Source organism: Pipistrellus kuhlii, unplaced genomic scaffold, assembly GCF_014108245.1.
Source record: "Pipistrellus kuhlii isolate mPipKuh1 unplaced genomic scaffold, mPipKuh1.p scaffold_m20_p_11, whole genome shotgun sequence".
Lineage (NCBI taxonomy): Eukaryota > Metazoa > Chordata > Mammalia > Chiroptera > Vespertilionidae > Pipistrellus > Pipistrellus kuhlii.
Window position 1 is genome coordinate 12,548,514 of NW_023425416.1, and position 22,181 is coordinate 12,570,694.

At 48.3% G+C, this 22,181-nt stretch overlaps 1 protein-coding gene and 1 pseudogene across 4 annotated transcripts in view; both read left to right on the forward strand.

Annotated features, from left to right (window-relative positions):
• The window catches only part of ARHGEF3 (Rho guanine nucleotide exchange factor 3), a 250,794-nt gene that overhangs the window by 89,994 nt on the left and 138,619 nt on the right, over positions 1–22,181 (forward strand). Inside the window, exon 1 of one of the 4 annotated variants that reach the window (XM_036430795.1) lies at positions 5,718–5,890. The exons of 2 other annotated variants lie outside the window; for them this stretch is intronic. In XM_036430795.1, coding sequence (XP_036286688.1) covers positions 5,840–5,890 — 51 coding nt within the window. In that variant the 5' untranslated portion in view covers positions 5,718–5,839. Of the gene's footprint in view, positions 1–5,717; positions 5,891–22,181 lie in introns of those variants that run through there. One more of the 4 variants, XM_036430792.2, reaches the window with a different exon arrangement.
• Positions 13,303–18,568, forward strand: LOC118715712 (annotated as a pseudogene).

Sequence of the window (22,181 nt, forward strand, 5' to 3'; positions counted from 1 at the left end):
GACCTGGGGCAGCCAGGTCTGCTCCCACATTCTTCTCATCACGTTGCAATCATGTTGATGACTAATGATGTTGAGCATCTTTTGTCTTCTTTGGTGAGATGTCTGTTTAGACTGTAGGGGTGTCGAACTCAATCAGAGAAGGGGCCAAAATCTAAAATCCAGCCTAAATCGCGGGCCAAATGGTTTACTGAACAGTCATAAACTGTCATTGTGATGGAAACGCAGCGGAGTGCAGTGATGACAGCGCGGTGCGGGCCACATTGCAAGGCCTGGCGGGACGGATTTGGCCCTCGGGCCTTGTGTTTGACACATGTGGGATCTTCTGTCCCTATTTTAATCGGATTGTTTGTGGGTTTTGCTATTGAGTTGTATGAGTTTTTATATATTTTGGATATTAACTCCTTATCAGATGCATGATTTGAAATTATTCAGTAGGTTGTCTTTTCACTTAATTGATGGTTTTCTTTGCTGTGCAGAAGCTTTTTAGTTTGGTGTCATCTCACTTCTTTATTTTTGCTTTTGTTGCTTTTGCTTCTAGTGTCAGTCATCCCCAAGCCTATATTTTCTTCTGGTGTTTTATGATTTCAGGTCTTACATTCCAGTTTTTGGTCACCAACTTTTTTTTTTTTTTAAGTTTTTAAATTTTATTGATTATTGATTTTGAGAGGGGGGGAGGGGCATGGAATGGATTTGTTGTTCCACTTATTCATGCATTCATTGGTTGATTCCTGCATGTGCTCTGACTGGTGATCGAACCCGAAACCTTGGCACACTGGGACAACACTCTAGACATCTGAGCTACCCAGCCAGGGCCTGGTCATCAACTTTTAATGAAGAAGTAATTCTACCGAGATCTCACCATTTTGTTTTATGCAAATGAACTTATCACAACCCTGATGAGTATGTTTCTTATAATGTTTTTGGTAGAAAATATTAGAAACTGCTAGAAACTTCTCAATAGAAAATGCCCTTAGGTGTATAGAATAATAACAACACAGGAAATATGTCAGTTTGAATTCCAGTGACTTGAGGAGCATTGTGGGGTCTTAGCTAGATTCCCATTTTGGTTCCAGACCTTTTAGAGTCTAGTAAGAAGTTGGCTATTTAATGGATGTGGAGAACAGGGCCAGGTTTTGCATTATAGGTGCCAACTCCATACATTTAAAGAAAAATGTTATACCCTGAGAACCCCTAGGGTTTCATAGTTTTATATTTTTCTTTTTAATATTTCACTTTAATCTATGCAGATTTTTTTTTCCTAATGAATGTGAAGTAGGGCCTAAAAAGAGGCATTTGTTTTTTTTATTCTCTCGAGAAGTGAATTGTCCCATTTGTTAGTGATCCTCTCCACTGGTGGCCAGGAGTCCAACCTTTGCCGTCTGCCACCTGTGGAATCTCCTCGGGCAGGTTTCTGGCTGTCTGTTCTGGGGGCTGGATGTGAGCAGCGGGAGCTCTGAAGTCAGCCCCCCAGGCTCCACTCCTGACCCCGCCACCTCCAGGCCCTGCTGAGCAGGCTCATCCCCCTGTATGAGTCTCAGTTTTTAGAAATCTGTACAGTGGAGATGATAGTATGACCGACCTCAGGACAGTTGTAAAGATCAAATGACCCAGCCGGCATGGCTTAGTGGTTGAGTGTTGATCTATGGAGTAGAAGGTTATGGTTTGATTCCCAGTCAGCCAGGAATTGCCCGATTTGCCAGTTCCATCCCTAGTGTGGGGTGTGCAGGAGGCAGCCGATCAACGATTCTCTCTCATCATTGATGTTTCTTTCTCTCTCCCTCTCCCTTCCTCTCTAAAACCAGTAAAAATGTATTTTTTAAAAATCAAATTAAAAAATTCATGGTAAGTTCTCATATTAAAACATCAAAGGTCTGCAGTCAACATTTATGGTTTCAGTGATTGTGGCTTTAGAATGTTTTCGTATCTGCTCACAGGTGCACTTTCGTCCTGAGTAAGGTTCTCAGCGTGGGGAGAGGGAAGAGCAGTGAGCAGTTACAGGCGACATTTCATGCGCCTCTTTCATGTTTGCTGAGAGTTCACAGGGCAGGGGCTAAAAAATTAATAAGCAAAGTACTTCTATACCATGAGGGCTCTGCAGTAGGGACCCAAACTGTATATGATGTGGAAAGATGCTCTGGGTGATATCTGAGAAAAAGGAAGTGGTAGAATAATGTTATCATTCTACTTTTGGTACACACACACACACACACACACACACACCAAAATGTTATACCCAGCAACCTATGTGCTTAGAAGGAAATGTCTAAAAGGATCACCATTAGATTACAAACTGGTGGCTCTTGGGTCAAATCTAGCCAGCAATGCCCAGCGGGAGTAGCTCAGTGGTTGAGAGTCGATTATGAACCAGGAAGTCATGGTTCGATTCCCATGACTAACATGGTTTGATTCAGGTTAGTGCACATGCCTAGGTTGTGGGCTCGATCCCCAGTGGGGGGCCTGCAGAGACAGCAGGTCAGTGATTCTCTCTTATCATTGATGTTTCTATCTTGCTCTCCCTCTCTGAAATCAATAAAAATATATTTTAAAAAATCCAGCCAGTAACTGTGGGTTTTTTTTTTTTTTTTTTTTTTTTTTTTTTTTTTTGGTATTTTAAAAAATGAGGCATTAGTTTCCAGCATTTAAACACTGGGAGATTTTTATATAATACCTGGGATTTCCAGCTTCTCTTGAAAAACCTTTAATGTCCGGTCACCCTGGGCCAGTAGTCCTGGCGACCCCAGCAAGCTGGAGCTGACCTAAGGCCAACACTGTCGGTGGTGCCCGGTGCCCACCCAGCCTTGACTGCCAGCGCTGACAGCATGTGGCTGTGTGCCCCCCTGTCTACATCGGGCTCTGACGTGGGAGCTGAATTCCACGTGGGCCAGTGAGGTTGGAGTGAAGCGTCTTTTTTTGGAAGATTCGCTTTTCACTTTACATGCTCTGTGTGCTCTGCATGTGTTAGCGTGATCCTAAGCTAGTTTTCACATTAGGACTCAATAGAGAAACACGTTTGACTCCCTGGTGGGGTCCTAGATGCCGCACAGAAGCCACACTCCTGTCCCTTCGTAAGCTCCCGTGACGAATCTCAGACCGGCCTGGAGTCCTGCAGGAGGAGCCTCTCCCCGGGCGGGCACCGGCTTCATGGCTGGGGCTGCGGCCTCCGGTCAGAGCAGGGGCATCAGAGGAAACGGCCGTGCCCCGTCCTTTCCTTCCTCCTTGCAGGCTGCCTGCTGGCCTCCCAGGGCCTCTGCTGCTCCTCCTTCCTCCCTCCCCCTCCACCTCTACCTGCCCCAGGGCCCACTCCGGTTCCACCTCTTCCACAAGGGCTGCCACCCCCGGGTTTCGGTTCTCCATTCTCGGCCAGGCAGCAGCGGAAGTCAGGCAGGCCTCATCATTCTGGGGTTTGTTTGTGTGAATGTGCCTCCCACACCCCCTGACGAGAAAGATGCGCCGTGGGGATCTCAGATTCTGTTTGGATTCCGACCTTGGCTGCGGGGCTCCACAAAGTGGCCTGCTTGAAAATCCTCCAGGAGCGGCGCGACTGGGTGCATGGGCACCTCCGCGGGTCCTCGGGGGACTGGCGTTCTTCATTAGCTGAGCTGCTTCAGTCACCAAAGCTGGCGGATCGCGGGTTGTCATCCGCCTGTCCACATTCAGGGCCCTTTTGGTGCAGGAGGGTGAAGCAAGAGGCCTTCTCAGGAATGCCTCCCTCTCTCTGTCCGCCACCCCCCCCCCCTGCTGTGTGGGGAATCTTTGGGAATCAGGGGATCCCAAGGCTGAGCTGAAACCCACCTTTTGTGGACACCGCTGTTTGATTTGCACACGTTACTGAGTGTTTCCTGGGTGCCTGACCAGGCAGGGACCGCATGTGGGTCGTGAGGTGACCCAGAAGCTTGCCTGAAAGGCCTGAACCTTTTCACAGTGATTTCACTTCCTTCTTTCTCAGATACTACCCCCTCACACACACACACACACACACACACACACACACACAGAGACACACACACACACACCCATGCTCCTTGAAGCAAAACCCCAGCCGGCAGAGCGGTGCTTTCAAAGCATTTGCTTTCCTTCCAAAGCGCCCTGTGGTTCTGCACCTCGCCCTGCTGTTCTCCTTGGTTCTGCCTAGAACACCCTCAGCATTCTGCCCGTGTGTCTCTGGCTCTGAGAAACCTTCCCAGACTTTGTCCCCATAAAAAATGCATTTGCCAGGCTCACTCATTTCTCGCCCCCCTCAACCCTTTCTGCAAGTTCCTGGCGGCATTTATCTTATTCTTGGCCATCAGCAGTTCATCTTCGTTCCTGCCAGAGCCCCGTGCGTCCCTGTGTGGACAAGGCAGAAGGCTCGCTTCAGAGGCCCTGTCTCAGGGGTCCAGCCGCTGGCCTGAGAGAGTGGGAGAGCTGCTTTCTCGTAAGCTCAGAAGTGGAGTTTTGGATTGAATCTTGTTCAAGTGAACCCTCTTCCTTCATTGGGCTCCCCACTTTACTCAGGGCTAAGAGAGGTAAAAGCTCTTAAAAAGTGTGTGCCTTTATAAGCATGCCTTGGGAAACTCTGGGATAAGTCTTTGCAGCCTAACGTTGCAATTAGAAAAAATTCTGCGTCCTGGCCAGTGTGGCTGTTGGTTTGGCATCATCCCCTGCACGAAGGGTTTGCTGGTTCGAGTCCTAGTCAGGGCATATGCCATGTTGTGGGCTTGATTCCAGGTCTGGGGCGTGCAGCCAATCAACAGTGTTTCACTCAAACATTGATGCTTCTCTCCCCCCCCCCCCCCCTTCCGTTCCTCTCCCTTCCTCTCTCTCTAAAAATCAAAGAGGAAAAAAAAGTTTTTGCGATTCAAATACTACCTCGTTAGGGAACTGAAAAATAAAAAATAAAATTTGAAAACAACATTGGAGCTATGTCTCCTTGGGCTTGAGGCTCACCACCACTGTGTAGGGTGAGGGTGTTGATTTGTTTGCGGGGAGGGGACATAGTTTTCATCCGAAACCTTGCAGTTCACTGTAAAACCATCTTTCTCACCCAGAGAACCTGGGTTTTGCAAAAGGCAGGGAACTGGGGCAAAGCATTCAGTCTGGTGAGATCCCCAGCTCATCGAATGAGAAACGCCAGCCAAGAGTTACTCCATAATAACTGAGAAGAGCAGTCAGGCCTCTCGTAACCCATGTCAAAAACTGAAAGGGAGGTTTCCAGAAACAGCTATTTTGAAGAAGCTCTGACGAGAACATTTGCTTAAAAAAAAAGAAAAAGAAAAAAAAAAAAGAAAGCCACAGATGGGTGTGGCGCTCATCACTGCTCTCACTCACTGGGTTGCTGTGAGATTGGGACTCTGTATCCAGGCAGGGCCTCCGACTTTTGGGCGAAGCTCACGTGGGCTATTGATATCTCCCTGAGTACCCCAAGCTCTGCTCCCAGCGTTCCTCCTCCCTTCCCTTCACCCCAGCGTTGGGTCTGCAAAGCTGCAGGGCGGGGGCAGGATGTCCTAGCGGCTCAAACTGCAGAGCTGCCAACATGCCCAGCCGGGCTTTAGGTGGGGACCCAGGGAACACGGTTTCTTTCTTACAGGCTGGGATTGTCAGCCAGGAACCGGATCTCTTGGGTCCCTTTGAATGCCCGAAGCGAGGGTGCTCCGAGAAGCAGCAGCACAGGCAGCGGGCGGCTGGTGTGGTTCTCAGCTCCTGACACTTGTAACTGATCGCCCCTGTCACTTCCTGTCATGCAGCCCAAGGAGGGGGAGGAGTTCCTTCAAGGGAAACCATGCTCTACTCTGCTCGGAGTATCCCATCCGTCCCGTCCGCAGGGCTCCGCCACAGCTAGGGGCGGGGGACTCCCGCGTATATGAGGCCGGAGCGCCCCATGGTGTGGTGTTGCTTCTTCGTCCGAGCTCAGGTAAGCTCCCTGCAGCCGAGCTGGGGCTGGGCCAGCTCCCAGTGCCCACCCAGGCCTGGCTGAGCGGTGCCAGGGGCTGAGGTGGTGGAGGGCACAGCTGCCTATTTCTCTCCCAAGAAGCTGAGCAGGAAGCTGCTGTTAAGAACACCTGGAGGGGTGGAGGCAGACTTCTGCCTCTTGTTAGTCTGACCCAGAAGAGAGCCTGTGGTTGAGTGTAAGACCACAGCTGGTTGAGCTTTGGTGGAGGTGGTGAGTTAAGCGGAGCACCCGAGTGTCAGCGTGTCCTTGGGCATCTGTGATTGGAGGAGAGCGAGGGGAGGTGGGCCTTGCACTCTTGGCCCACGATGCTGGCATATTAATTTTTATGAGACCCGTTCTCAGTTAATGGGGAAGAAGAAAGGATGCAGCTGCCTTCTGTGTGGTGTGTTTGGATCACACAGTGGATTTCCAAGATCTTCTCTTCCTTGTGTTGGAAGATGGTCAGACTAAGTTTTCCAAGTTCATTCTGCTCGGAGCAACCTTTCTTTGTAGGTTTCCTTAAAGCAGTCCTGGTGGTTTGAATATATTCATCATTGGGAAGATGAAGTCCGATAATATCGGCGGAGACTCTGACCTGCTGGTGTTCGCATTGAGAGTGTGGGTGCCTGGCCTGGGTCATTTCAGGAGGGGCCCGTTAGGAGCCCCGAGGCTCACTCTGTCCCCTTAATTTATTTGTTTGTGAGTAGGTATTAAAGCTTTGGAGAAGCCAAAACTATAGTCTAAAGGAAATGCCATTGCTTTTTCTATTTTTCCCATCAGAATTGTGTTTCAGAATTATAATGCTAATTCCATCTCTCTGGTGCATGACCATTATAGACATACATTTTTATGGGTTTTTTTTGTTTGTTTTTTTTTAGTCTTTTCTTGTGATTTGGGTGGTCTCAGTGTATATCTTCGTTCCCATCTCACTCACCTAGCTATTCGTTCACCTGATAAAGAATAACTTTTGAGCCTTTGAGATATGGAAATGGACAACATCTATAATGATTTACCATACTTCAGTGCAACAGTGCTAGGAAATAGTACGATGATAGCTAACGTTTATTAGATACTCTTCATGTTCCTAAGCACTTTATTCTCATTAGCTCATGAGATTCTTACAGCACTGTGGGGTTTGGCTGTTAGTATCATTGCCATTTTGCAGATGGTAAAGCTGAGGCTTAGAGAAGATAAGTAATTTAATCTGCCCAAGGTGACCCAGCTGGTTAGTAGGGGATCAGACTTCAACTTCAGGCAGAAGGGATCCAGAAATGACATTCTTAGCCATTGCGCGCTACATGATGGTTTTAATGACAGGTCCCTTCCCACAGCTGTCACAGGCAGCATCCTCAGTGACACTTTACTTCTCAGAACTTTGGCAGATCAGCCCGTTTTGGCGGATTAACAGCCGTGGTCCAATTAACACCGACACAAGAGGTCCTTGTGTCAAATCCCCACCTTCTCTGGACTCAGTTTCCCCACCTCTCAGACATGTCTCTAAACTCATTTTAGCTCTTATATGAATCTTAGGTATGCAAATACCTTGTCCAAAAAGTAAAATATAGTTCTCACATCTTCCCTATTTCACAGTCAAATGATTTAATGAGTGCTTTTAAGGGCACATTTCCCAAAAATATCACAGGAACTCAAAATGTAATTGTCTGGCTAGTACTGATCTTTATTCTGCTCTTGAAGATATTATTAAATGAATTTTTATGTCTTGGCTCTGAGAGCCTCCAGGAAAGGACCTGGAGGAATTGGGCTGGATTGGACACTTGGTAATTGGATGTGAAGGGTGAGTAAGGGACAGATGTCATGCATTCATCCTCTGAGATTTGGCCACGCTGGTTCTGTGGGGAAATGATAGAGTGTAATGGTTAAGGGCCTGGCTTTTAAACCACAGAGATTTAGGTCTGAGTCCCAGCTTTGCCTCTTAGTAGCCATGCACTCCTCTGTGTGCTATCCAGCCTCTGCGAATCTGTTTCCTCCTCCGTGAAATGAGAATAATAAATAGTGTCTGCCTTTAGGATTGCCATGAGGGGCACATGAAATGACTCCTGATGGTGCCTCGCACAGAGTCCGTACTCACAACAGTGATTTACGTCGCAGGTCTTATCGACCATAAAACGTGTTGGTTGCTACCAGAAAAAAGGATCCTTCATGTGTGCATAAGGGCTTAGCCACAACAGGGCTGTGAGCCGCCTTGTGTCCCCGATGAGGGGGCCCTGGCCTGACTGTGCGGAGGGAGGGAAGCGGCGTATTCCTCAGAAGGTCGGTGATTCGTTTTAAAGCCCCGGTTCCAGCCATGTTTTTACAGCTTTCCCAGAGCGCCGAGAGGGAACCACGGAGGGGAAGTTGATTCAAACCAGATCCTAAACAGGCCTCTCCTGATGGAACACTCAGAGGTGACTCGGAGAGGGCGAGGTCAGGGTGCTGACCCCGGAGTGTCCACCAGGACAGAAACAATGGGTGACTCCAGGACCTAAATATAGACTATGGGGATGTCACTCAGGGCAGCCACCTCCCAATGCTGCGCGGGTCGGTGGGTCCCTTGGGGAGAGCTCAGAAAGCAGCCCCTTTGCTCTGTCAGCCCTGAATAAGTTTATTCTAACTTCTCAGACCTCAAATACCTGCCTGTTTGGCAGGCTGTGTCCCCACCTTTTCCCTTCCACGTCTTGCTAGTGGCGTGTACCGCCTCTCTCCCTTGCTCCTTGTAGACCCCATGCAGCTGTGGCCACAAACTCCAGGTGCTCCCATCGCAGTGCTCCTCATGGACCACTGGCTGGGAGTCAGGAGTTTGGGGTTCAAAGTCTAGGTGTTAGGGTTCACCTTGGGCAGTGCTGGACTTCCTGGGCTCAGATTCTGCAGGAGAGACGTGCTGTTAAGAACCTGGGTGCTGGAGAGTGACAGTCTGGGTTCGACCCTCCCTGGCATTGACCTCAGGAAGCTCCTTACCTCTCCGTGCCTCAGTTCCCTTCCCTGCAAAATGAAATGATGCTAGTACCTGCCTCAGATCCTGGAAGGAGTTTATAAAATATCTGTGAAACCCTTCAGACTAGTGTATCCTGTCAGTGCTCAAAAAATGCTCTGATTATGATTGTGATTTGTAGGGAAATGAGACTTGATATGGGTCAGTGTTTCCTAAACTTCAGTCATGTTCCCCCTCTCCACATACCACTTGTGCTGCTATTCTTTACTTACTGTTTGTCTTTAAATTTGCTACTTGTTTCTTAGGCTGATCTTAAGCAATAATAGTCCTGACGTCAGTAAACACTGTAATGTGTTCCCTAAAACATAATAGATGCACCCAGGTCCGCAGCATGTGTTCTGACATGACATTGTGTCACCGGTGCATCTACTTCCCACACTTTGGGGACCATGGAGCCGGGGGCTCGGAGTGCCTGAGGCCAGGCTGCTGCCTGCTAGTGACACTGCTCCCCCCCCCAGGCGGACAGCACCGATCCTCTCACTCAGCAAACGCTGCCTGAGAACCAGCATGGTGCCTGACTCAGTGCCAGGAGCCAAGATGGCCAAAATATGGGTCTCTGTAGCTCCTGCTGTCCTCTTTGAGTGGGACTTTGCCAGCCCAGAGGAAGTGGAATGGAGAGAGCCATAGAATGACCCAACTGCTGAAATCCCGCCTGAATGAGAAGAGAAGCCAAAGCCACTCCCAGCCTGGAACCTCTGGATGAGGGTAAAGGAGACGGTCTCAGCCCACTTTTGCTGAGCAACAACCACCCCAAACTCAGTGGCAAACAATAACAAGTATTTATTTTTATGCTCATGCTATCCTATATAATAAAAGGCTAATATGCAAATTGTCCCCTTGGCCAGGAGTTTGAACAGGAATTCAACCGTGAGTTCGACCAGGGGGTAGGTCCAGCCAGCCAACCACCTGTGGCCCCCTCCTCCCTGCCACCCCCACCCTCAGTCAGCCCCTCCACCCCAATCGATGGTGGTGCCAGCCCTCTAACCTCCCGAGACCCCTCCACCTGGCCAGGCCCTACCCATGCACAAATTCGTGCACCAGACCTCTAGTAGGCAATAAAACTGAGACTTATGCTCAGATACAATTATAATAGGTTTCATTCCACCAGTACCTGGTTAAAAAAAAGGGTCTTCATTCTGACCTATCATTTCATGGCTCACGTTACGAAGACATGGTTGACATACATGCCACGTCTCCCCTGTAGGACCACTGGGGTGTGGGTCCTTTAGGGCAGAGCCGTGTCACCTCTTCCTCTAGGTCTCCCCTTTCCATTTTGTCCCTCAGCCTTCACCCAGAGCTGTGTGCACAGACCGCTGAGAGTGCAGGATGGTTGGGGCTGAGACCGGGAGGGACATTTGTCAAGCCAGGGGGTCAGGTCAAGCCACGGGTGGAAGGCGGCGGAGGGCTGGAGCGGGGCAGGGATTGGTTCCCGCGCCGTCCTGGAGCTCTTATTTGGAGCCGATCTTCTATTCTTAGTTTCGAAGGCACTTTGTTCTCGGGTGCATTGTTTTAACAGCGGCCAGGAAGTCAGTCCCTGCTCGGGGTCAGCAGTGCCCCTGGTTCCTGCTGGGGCCGCCCAGGTGGGAAGTGTACCGGTTCGTTTCAGGGCTGATATTTCATCATCAGGATCATCGCCGCCCTGTCTCCGCTTGTTGCCCACCCTGTCTGCACAGCACAGGGAAGGCCGAGGAGGAAAAAAGAGCCTAGTGAATCTATTCTTCTTGGTAGCAATAGTAGTAAACTACACCTATTCTACGTAAAAAGAAAAATGCTAAAATCTGGTCTCAACAACAGAACACTGGGCCTTCTGAAAGAAAACGTGCCATAGATGTAATTTTTAAAAATATATATATTTTATTGATTTTTTTTTATAGAGAGGAAGAGAGAGGGATAGAGAATTAGAAACATCGATGAGTCAAAACCGGTTTGGCTCAGTGGTAGAGTGTCGGTCTTCGGACTGAAAGGTCCCGGGTTCGATTCCGGTCAGGGGCATGTACCTTTGTTGCAGGCACATCCCCAGTAGGGGGTGTGCAAGAGGCAGCTGGTTGATGTTTCTCTCTCATCGACGTTTCTAGCTCTCTATCTCTTTCCTTTTCTCTCTGTAAAAAATCAATAAAAATATATTTTAAAAAAAGAAAAGAAAAAGAAACATTGATGAGAGAGAATCATTGATCAGCTGCCTCTTGCACACCCCCTACTGGGGATATGCCCACAACCAAGTTACATGCCCTTGACTGGAATCGAACCCAGGACCTTTCAGTCCGCAGGCTGACCATCTATCCACTGAGCCAAACTGGTTTTGGCCATTTATGTAATTTTAATGTTTTAGTAGCCACTTTAAAATATGTGGAATTAATGTTAATGTTGCATTTGACCTAATATATATATATCCAAATATTAGCATTTCAACATGTAATCAGTATAAAAATTACCAAGGCCCTGGTTATCATTGCTCCATTGGTTGGAGCATCATCCTGTGTACCAAAAGGTGATGGGTTCGACTCCCAGTCAGGGCACATACCCGGGAGCTTATGGGAGGCAACTCATTGATGTTTCTCTTCCACATCAATCTCTCCAAAAAAGTTTTTAAGAAATAAAAAAATAAAGTGAGATACCTGCTAATAAAAACATTTATTAAGAAGACATTTTATTTCCTTTTTCACACTAAGTTTTCAAAATCAAGTGTATGTTAATAACATCTGAATCTCTCTAGTTCACTCGCCACAGGATGCTCAGTTACGTGGCTCATAGTAGCCTCTGGAGAGTGCAGGTCTAGAGCAGTGGCATCCAGCAGGACTATCTAAACAGCTACATGCACCTCATAGCTGTCATATTGGACAGTGCAACTCGAGAGATTTGGTCATACTAGCAAAATACGAATTATTCATTAAACCTGATCAAAGCATTGTTTTTCATTTACCACATTGGCAGAGAGTAAAAAGTTTGATAACACTGTTTGGCATGGGTAACAGGACCTTTCACACATGGCCAGTAGGAGAATAAATTAGAATGGCCTTAATAAAGGGAGGACAATTTGGCAATGTTTATAAAAATTACAAATGTACATTGCCTTTGGCCCAGCAGTTCCATCCTGAAAATTGCAGCCTTTTATGTGTATAGAGTAAGTTATATAGAAGGATATTTGTTGCAGCAAAAGATTGGAAACCACATACATAGCTAGTCATTAGGAGACTAGTTAAATAAGTTATGGTTTAAAAATGTAATCTGCAACTATTGAAAAATGTGAAGCCAACTTGATGGTGCAGAAGGCTGCCCAAGACACAGTGCTGAACAAGAGCAGAGCCATGCATGTAGCATGATGCCATTAGGTTAAAGAAATGACTTATTTTTGTCCAGAGCAGCTCTGGACAAATGTGAAAGGAACTGATCACAATGGTGCCTCCCAAGGGTATACCATACAATGACAAATTTTGGAATTTCAGTCACTTGAATTATCTGCTCAAAAAATAAATATCTAAAACATACAAAGAGAGAACTCTAAGGGAAGGGTGATTCAGAGAGAGCTCCCATAGAGGAGATGTCCTCTGGGCTGGGATGTGAAAGATGCATAGGAACCCTCTGGCAGCAGGAAGCTGGGGTTCAGAGGCATGAATGAGCAGGACAGGTTCGGGCACTTGTGTTTTCCCAGTGACGGGCAGAATCCTCAGTGTACAGAGTAGGGTGGTCATGGAGTTTGGACAGGCACTGGATTGGCCAAATGGAAAGAGTTCTGTGAGCAGAGTTTGGATGTAACTCTGTGAGCCAAAGGCAGTCATGGACCGTTTGAAGGAAGTGGGAGATGACATGACTGGCGTGTGGAAGACGCTTGGCAGAGGGGTGTCTGCTTTGAGACCATGGTTCTCTGTATCGTCAGGGACCCCTAGGAGTCCCCAAGACCTGAGAACTATGTCATTACAAATCAAATTTTTCCTCATGTGTGTCAACCAGGATAACAATCACAGACGGATGGCAGAGGCAGGTGAGGGAAGCCAGCTGTTTTCTGTGCAGCCAGACATTGGGAGAGCTGTGAAAGTAGAGAACAATGCTTCTCTTCTCACTAGGCATTTTGTTTTTGAAAAATAGAGTTACTTTTCATTAAAATATGGTAAGTAGATTAATAAGTAATATACTGTTACTTTAGAACAGTGTTTCCCAAACTTTTGACATATGTGTACCCCTTCTATAATTTTCGTAACGCTGAGTACCCCTCATACTCGTGAGAACGTAGAATTAGGCGCAGCTAAGCACGGTGCAGTGCATATCCCCGCCAAACTCCGGTGCAACACGTACCCCCACCATACTCTTCCATACCCCTGGGGGTACGCGTACCACACTTTGGGAAACACTGCTTTAGAATGAGTACTTTTCATGCGCACGGTTGGACGGGCCTTCTTCTTCGCTGGACATGGCCAACGTGGTGTTCAGGTGCTTCGTGGAGGTTGGCTGGGCGGCCGCCGCCTCCTTTGGGCCTCATGCTGGAAAGCTGCCGTGACTCTAGATGTTATTGATCAGAGCGGGGCTCTGGTCGATGGGCCTTGCACTCAAGTGAGGAGACAGGCTGTGCCTATCAAACACATGCAGCTCCCCGACTTCATCCTCGGGTTCCCACACAGTGCCCGCTAGAAGAGTGTGTGCTCAGCCTGGCAGAAGGCAGGTACCAGTACAAAATGGACAGCCAGGAAATGGGCCAGGAAGATTGAAGCCAGGGGGGGAAAAGCCAAGAAAGTCTTGAAGGCCAAGAAAATGAGGAACTGAATAGTCAGGCTTCAAGTGAGGAAGCTTCCAAAGGCAGCTCTCCTGGAAGCTGTTCCCTAAAAAGTACCTGCTGCTGACGGCGCTGCTGCTGCTGCAAAGGTCCCAGCAGCAAAGGTGAGCACTGTGGGCAAGAAGGCTGCAGCCCAGAAGGTTCCTGCCTGCAAGCTCTAGCCCAGAAAGTACCTGCTTCAAAGGCATCTGGCAAGAAAGCCTAAGGATATGAGGCTATTATCCTAGTCTAGTGGCCCGGTGCACAAATTTTTGCACATCAAAAGGAAATTAATTAGAAAAAAATATTTTAATGTCGCTATTCACCCTCTCTATAATAGAAATGTCAACCAAATTCGCGATTGACAGTGACAAATCGAAACACACGTGTGCAATTGGTGCCAGCGAGAGCTTTATATGTAACATGCATACATGAGTCAACTTAGCCTCTTAAAGATATAGAATAAACTTGCTTAATTAAACCTGCTTTCTGACTTAAGCTAAACATTTTCCAGCCCAGTGAAGCACTCCAACTTCTCTCTCAGGTAATTGTCAGCAACACAGCAGTAAATATCAATACAATGCAGATTATTATTGTAGATTATGCAGGGACAACAAAGGGTAAGATATTTAACTGCAGTAGTGTTTGACTATATCCTATGCAATGAGAAAACCTGAATTCATTTTCAAGTTCTACGTAGACATTTCTTACTTCTTTTCAGTTGAGTCAAGTTTCTAAGCTTTCTAAATCTCTGTTTTCTGGCTAATGAAAAGAAACTAGGTCCACTGAGCCTCCTGTCTACCTAGTCCAGGACTTCTTTGAGGATCAAATCAGATGAGACACAGGAAACCACTTCACAGAGATTTAGTTAAAGTGTGAAATGTTTGCATCTGGCTATAAAGCAAGTTGTGTTCCTGGGCTGAAGAAACTGCAAGAAGGCTAGTTGCTAGGGAGAGGAAGCCAGGTGTTGCTATGTGATGTCATTACCCAGATGGCTGGACACTTAGTATATTAGCCTTTTATATATCTATAATAATCTATAATAATAAAAGCATAATATGCTAATTAGACCAGATTTCCTTCTGGACATCCTTCCAGACGACCTTCCGGATGAAGCCAGGGCTGCAAGGGAAGCCCGGGTCCTGGGTCACATAGGGAACCCGGTGCCGGCAGCTGGGGGAAGGAAGGCCTACTCTTGTATGAATTTTATGCATTGGGCCTCTACTCTATATAATAAAAGCCTAAGCGACTGTTACGGTGGAACAACCAGAATGACTGGTCGCTATGATGCACCCTGACCACCAGGGGGCAGATGCTCAATGCAGGAGCTGCCCCCTGGTGGTCAGAGCACCGCTTAGCCAGAAGCTGGGCTCATGGCAGGCCAGCACAGTGGTGGTGGCGGGAACCACTCCCACCTCCGTGGCAGTGCTAAAGAGCAGTGAGCTAAGTGCTAAGGAGCAGCAAGCAGGCAGGGTGGTAAGGAGCGAGGGGGACTGCAAGAGGAATGCCCGATCCGGAGATCTGGCCTAAGCTGGCAGGCCGACATTTCCCAAGGAGTCCCAGACTGTGAGAGGGCACAGGCCCAGCTAAGGGACCCCCTACCCCCAGTGCACAAATTTTGTACACCGGGCCTCTAGTATAGATATAAAAGGCTAATATGCTAAGTGTCCCTCTGACTATCTGACCAGTCGCTATGACGTGCACTGACCACCAGAGGGCAGACACTTAAAGCAAGAGCTGCAGAGTTGCAATGACTTGGCAGCGGCATTTCTCTAGGGATGCACCCCGAAAACAGAGAGGAAGGAGCCCAGTTCCTCACAGGACTTGCGCGATTACCTTCGACCATGGGTTATGTTGTTGCTGGGGCACTGTCGGCTCCAAATCTGGTTTACTGCACACTTGCACACTCTGTATGACAGCAACTTTGCAGAGTGCCCTCTCGCACTGTGGGACCCCTTGGGGGCTATTGGAGAACTCGTTTTGGCCCGATCCCCACAGGCCAGGCCTAGGGTCCTCACCTGCAGGAGGGGCCCGCTTACTCTCCAGATGCTGGGGAGGGACCAAGGAGGTTGGCTCCAGAGTGTGTCCAGCCCATCTTGCCCAGTCCCACCCCACCAGCCACCTCCTAATTAATTTCCTTTCGTGCACTGGGTTACTAGTAAAGATATAATGGTCACTAGTAAAGATAACAATGGCCCTAATCTGTGTGGCTCAGTTGGTTGGAGAGTTATCACGGGTTTGATTCCCGAGCAGGACATGTACCCAGGTTGCAAGATTGATCCCAGGTTAGGGCATGTGTGGGAGGCAGCCAATCAGTGTTTCTTTCTCTCTCTCTCCCTCCCCCTCTCTCCAAATTCATAAACACACACACACACACACACACACACATACACACATACATCTTCATGTCAGGATTTTTTTTTTTTAAAGGTAGTAACGATTCTTTTTGGAAAAAACACACTTTTTAAATTTCTTAATTTTTCTAATACAAATATTGATATAAACCACGTAAACAAAAGCTCTTTGGAGCACAATGATTTTTAAAAATATAGAGAGGTCCTGAGATTAAAACAAAAAAAGTTTGAGAACTGTTGGTCTATGCAGGCATCCTCAAACTTTTTAAAGTGGGGGCCAGATCACGGTCCCTCAGAGAGCTGGAGGGCCGGACTATATGAACTACTAATTCCTACTATAACACCCCGGCTGCGCTCACTGCCCAAAAAACCTGGCGGGCTGGATCAGACTCCTCTGCGGGCCGCATGTGGTCCGCAGGCCGTAGTTTGAAGACCCCTGGTCTAGAGGCAGAGAGGCCCCGTGTGCCTGTAATTCTGGTTGGATCAGAAGAACCTGCAGGGAGCAAATGCAGCTCTCCCAATGAGAGTCAGGGAGGCGGCGGGAGCGGCTGTGGCAGAGCAGGTGTGCGTTTTATGTGTCTGCGTGCAACGAAGTGGTGTGGGCAGGTGTGTGTGACAGGGGACGCTGGGTTGATGGATCAGTTTTGATAGGTGGGAATGTCACTGCATGCCCTGTGCCCTACTTCTGCACTAACAGACACGTCTGTTACTTCAGTCCTCTGCTGTTATAAACATCCAGAACATCCATGCACACGCTGCCTCCAGCCACGTGCATGGGTTGCCCTAGAGCGTCTTCCTACAGGTGGAGTGCTGGGCAGCAAGGCAGGTGCATCCTCAGCTTGGCTGGATGATGACAGGCTGCTCTCTCACCTGGACCCTCCCTCCAGCCCTGCACGAGGGGCTCCATTTCTCCAGCCCTTAGAATTATACTACCTCTAAACTCTGCCAACCCAATGGGTGTGAAATGGCACCACCTGGCTCACCATCACCCTTACACCCACTCCCACCTTGGAGCATAAGATACTGAGCTCTAAATTGTACACACACACACACACACACACACACACACAGTCATATAAATATACACGCATATGTCAATCCTCAGTATTCACAGATTCTGTATTTGCCCTCTTACTAGAATTTATTTGTAAGCCCCAAATCAGTGCTTGCAGCGCTTTGCAGCCATGCATGGACAGAGCAGTGAACATTTGAGTCACCCGGCATGCACCTTCCCAGCTGAGGGCTGACCAGGCGACGCTGCCTTCTTGTTCCACTTCTCATACTGGAAGCAAGAGTCTTTTTCATGGTCTGTCCGGTGCCATGCTTTCCACATTTTTGAGTTTTTGGTTGACTACACTGTTTACAATACCCTCCCTCCCCGCCCACCCCCACCCTCACCCCCACCCCGCCTGGGTGCATTGCTATCATGCTGCCCAGGGTTCCTGGGCACAGGAGGCTTCGGGGTGTCTCACAGAGCATGTACACCTGTTGGATGGGCTGCCTTCCAGCGCAAGTTCTATAACTTGCTGTGGGCCATGGGTTCAAAGTCAGTGAATCAAAAATATCCTACCTAATAAGAGAAACATGCAAATTGACCGCACCTTCGCTATGCCCATGAGCCCCGCCCACCAGCCAATCAGGACGAGCATGCAAATTAACCAAAACAAGATGGAAGTTAATTTGCATATCCAGGCCAGAGCAAAGACTGAAGACGTGTAGAAAGAAGCCAAGCTCTGTGGAGAAGCAAGCAAGCGGGGCGGGGGAGAAGGAAGGGAAGCAGGCGGGGCAGCGGCCACAGCAGGAAGCCCTATTGCAGAAATCTTCCTGCAAGGGGCCTCTCATACCTTAAATAAACACACATAAGACCAGACACATGTTTTGAAATGGTTGATGGGAATATTGTGACCAGAGGGTGGCAGGAGCTTACCCCGTATTTCCTCTAGGAGCAGTAGCTCAGCATTCACTCAGTTATTGCTCACGGAGACTTATAGAACTTCACCCCACAAATAACAAGCCCCCACTGTGTGTACGTATGCATGTATGTATGCACATATGTGTGTATACATGCATGTATGTGTGTTTTTCCTCACCCTTCCTCTCTCCCTTGCTTACTCTCCTTTTTACCTCTTTTCTTTCTTCTCCCCATCCCTTGCATTTTCTGTTCTCTGTCATTGACCATTGGTCTTTCTGGCATTAGCCTTGAGTCCTCAGAAGGTACCCAGGGAATGTGCCTCTGTCCATTCACTCAGCACTTCATTCGAGGTCACTTTCTTTGTGCCGTGCACAGGGCCATGCAGGGACCTCAGCACCAACCTCGTGTTTCAAAAGTATCACCGAGAGATGGGACTGTTGCAATGTGTGACGTTGAGGCAAATGGAGAATCTCATATTTACTTCTAGAAAGCGTTTCCCAACCTCTGCCGTTCTCATTCCCACTTCCCGCCCTGACCCAGTGGTCTCTTGGCCGCCTGTTTTCATACAGGTGCACGCTATCGGAAGGAAACTTTAGAGGTCACCTGGAACAACGCCCTTATTGTACAGATAATGAAACTGAGATCCAGAGAGGGGAAGTGAAATGCTCAAGATCACATCGCTAGTTCGATGGCCTTAAAAAATAGATGACAGCCTGTTATTAATTGTTCCCCAGTTGCTCTCTTTTACTACTTATGGATCAGGTAAAAGAGAGATTACATCAGTTGTGATCTGGCAACTTCTGATAAAAAATTTATAAAACAATTGTGTGCATTGTTATCAAGCCAGAGAAAATATACAAATATATATTTTAAAAAACTATTTAGACTGAAACTTTTTCTTTTAATTGAAGCATTTCATAGATATGTTTGAAACATAAAGGGCTTTTAAATTCTCTTTTGGGGGTGGTTTTTACCATCAAGTATCCTATATAATAAAAGCCTAATATGCTAAATGTCCCATTGTCTTGGCATCTGTTCAACTAATCAAAGCGTAATATGCTAATGATATGCTAAGACCACTAAACCACTTGCTATGATGTGCACTGACCATCAGGGGGCAGATGCTCCGACTGGTAAGTTAGCTTGCTGCTGGTGTCTGGCCAACGGAGACTGAGCTGAGACAGGCCAGACATGCCCTGGAGTCCTCCTGTGGTCCCTCCCCACCTGGCCAACCTCCCACGTCCCTCCCAAGCCCCATTCGTGCACCTGTGGGGTCCCTCAGCAATCCGGGCCAAGGGACCTACCCCCCCAGTGCATGGATTTTGTGCACCCAGGCCTCCAGCCTTTTGTAATAGACCCTTATGAGATGTAGTATAGCTCTGAGAGCCAGGACTGTGACAGCAGAGGGGGAGAAATCTCCCACAGAGCTGACCAGGAAACAGATCCAGCAGACCTCGCTTCCCGCTCACTCCCCAAACCCAGACCTCCACGCCCTCCCCTCCCAAAAAGGGAAAGCGTGCCCAGTGAAGATAACGTGCCCATCCTCAAACAAAGCCCCTGACTCTCCGGGTCCCCCAAGGGCTCCTGTTTCCTGTGGCTAAAGTTAGACCTCTTAGATACGAATTTCATTTTTAATCCATGACTGGGCAGACAGGGCCACAGATCCTCTCCAGAGAGGATGGGGAGCGGAGGGGGCGCTCTGCAGTGCTCCCCGAGGGGGTGGGGGCAGGGCCAGAGCGCCGCTTTGTCTGTACTTGTCATGAGCAGCGGACACGCATGGGGCGGTTACTTTGTGTGACAGTCACGAGACTAAATTTCCACAAAGAAAGTGTTTCCTAAACCTCACTCATTTGTGAGTCCCCTTTCACCATAGCCACATAGAAAAATACTCGACATTTTCAACAAAACAAATAGTTTTTATATTTATCTTTAATGGAAAGTTTATATTATCACGATCAACAAAACCAATATTTTTGCCATAAATGGACTATAACTAGGAAGATAAGTAAATAACACACAACACGGTGTAACTAGATTCTAGAAGATGCTATTGCAGCCAGAGAAAAAAGATGGCGGTCGGTAAGCGTTAGGTGGGTATTAAAGATGAGATAGCCCCCATCTAAGCTTTTCTCCTTCCAGCTGGACAGTAAATTAAAAACGTAATAACTTTCTTTTTTAAAATATATTTCTTTTTTTATTTCAGAGAGGAAGGGAGAAGGAGAGAGAGACAGAAACATCAATGATGAGAGAAAATCATTGATCAGCTGCCTCCTACACATCCCCTGCTGGGAATCGAGCCCACAACCCAGGCATGTGCCCTTGGCCAGAATTGAACCTGGGCCCCTTCAGTCCACAGGCTGACGCTCTATCCACTGATCCAAGCCAGCAAGGGCCGTAATAACTTTCTTATTATGTGTTCTGAGGCTGGGTACATCCTTTCGTAGCAAACTCTCCGACTCATGTCCCCTAGCCTCAGCCCAGATGCTACCCGCAGAGTCCCCTCTGCCCACCTCTGACTACTTGTGTTTTCTACTTGAGGGGTGTCCAACCAAGAAGGTTGACATCCCGAGGAGCCCCCTTCATCAAGGAGAGGCAGGAGTTGGTGGGTTGAATATTTTCCCTCCTCACCCCTCAGCCGGAAATCATGAGATATGGTCTACAGTGTATCGAGGTTGGACCCCAGCTGTCCATGGCCGTGACCTGCCCACTCCACTCCCTTTTGTGACTTCCCTCCGTTTCCCACCTCACACAGTTCTTCCTGGCATTCACGCCCACGTAAACAGCTGGTGCCTACTAAGTCTTTACCCCGGGATCTGCTTTGAAGAGAACTCAAACCAGGACAGCTGGTAGGCACACGGCCTCCTGTGGTCTCACAGCCACGGTGGCACCCGGCTTGTCCTTGGGGAAGTGCTGCCCGGAGGTGTACACCCAAATAAGCAACTTAGCTTTTTCCCCTGTAAAGTCCAGGTTTACATTCCATTCAAACACTGAGTGTTCAGCTCTCTCTGCCATTTTCCCTAGCACATTGGTGATCCTCTATGCTGGTGAGTAACGTCGTTCCCACGTTCACTCTTCTTCCTCCTCTACGGTATTATCGCAGTTTGCTAATGAGCCTGGTGTTCCTGGATTTGCCTGTAAAGTCTTCACGGTGTGGCATTTATTGGTCGTTTGCCAGCATGAGCTGTCCACTGAGTAGAACGGCACTGTCCGCGTGCGCTCACTCCGAGCAGATGCTCACGGACGACGAATCGGCGATGAGCTCCAGCTGAGAGGCAGTGGGCTAGTGTGGCCAGACTCACAGAGACACTACCGCCCAGGCTTTTGCAACATCCTGAGGAGAGCCAGGACCCCAAACTCAGGGAGATCAAAAAGGCGCTTCTGCAGATGGAGCTTCTGTTTCAGCCTGAATCCCATGAGCAGTTTCGAAGCAGAACAGATGTCCTAATGGGGAGAGGGTTTCTTGTTTCAGTTTGGGTTCGTGCCTGGAATGTCTGGTCCCATGAACCTAGACTGTTCAGAGAGTGGTGAAGGCCAGGGTGAACTGTACACCTCGGGATCTATCAAAGAGTCAGAGGCATTATTTTCATTTTGTGGTTGTTGTTTTGTTAATTCTCACCTGAGGATATTTTTCCCATTCATTTTTAGAAAGAGTGGGAGGAAGGGGGTGAGGGGGGGGAACAGAGAGAGAGAGAGAGAGAGAGAGAGAGAGAAACATCAGTGTGAGAAAGGCACATTAATTGGTTGCCTCCGATGTGCCCCAGCCACGGCTAGGGATTGATTTAACCTGCAACCCAGGTACGTGCCCTTGACCGGGAGTTGACCCTTTGCTGTGCGGGCCAACACTCTAACCACTGAGCAACGCTTACCAGGGCAAGAGTCAGAAACATTGTGAAATGATATGTGATTAAGACCTCCCACAGGAAGGCAGGAATAGGGCCAGCTTCATGGATCCGGCTCTACGCTCAGAAGGGCTCCACTCTGTAGGCACATAGAATCGCCTAATAATAACATGTGTTTAAGATTGAGATGACCTTCCTCTGAGGAGTCTCCCCGACCACTCTTCTCGTGGCTCTGCCCCTACCTCCTTTTACGTTATCCTGGTTTACTTTCTTCATAGCACGCAGTGCCCGCTGTACCAGCCTGTTTACTTGTGTACCAGGTTATCATCTCTGACCCCCTGCTGCTGTATTCTTCCTGAGGGCAAAGACTGTTTGCTGTATTCTCGGCTGTATTCTTCCTGAGGGCAAAGACTGTTTGCTGTATTCTCGGCTGTA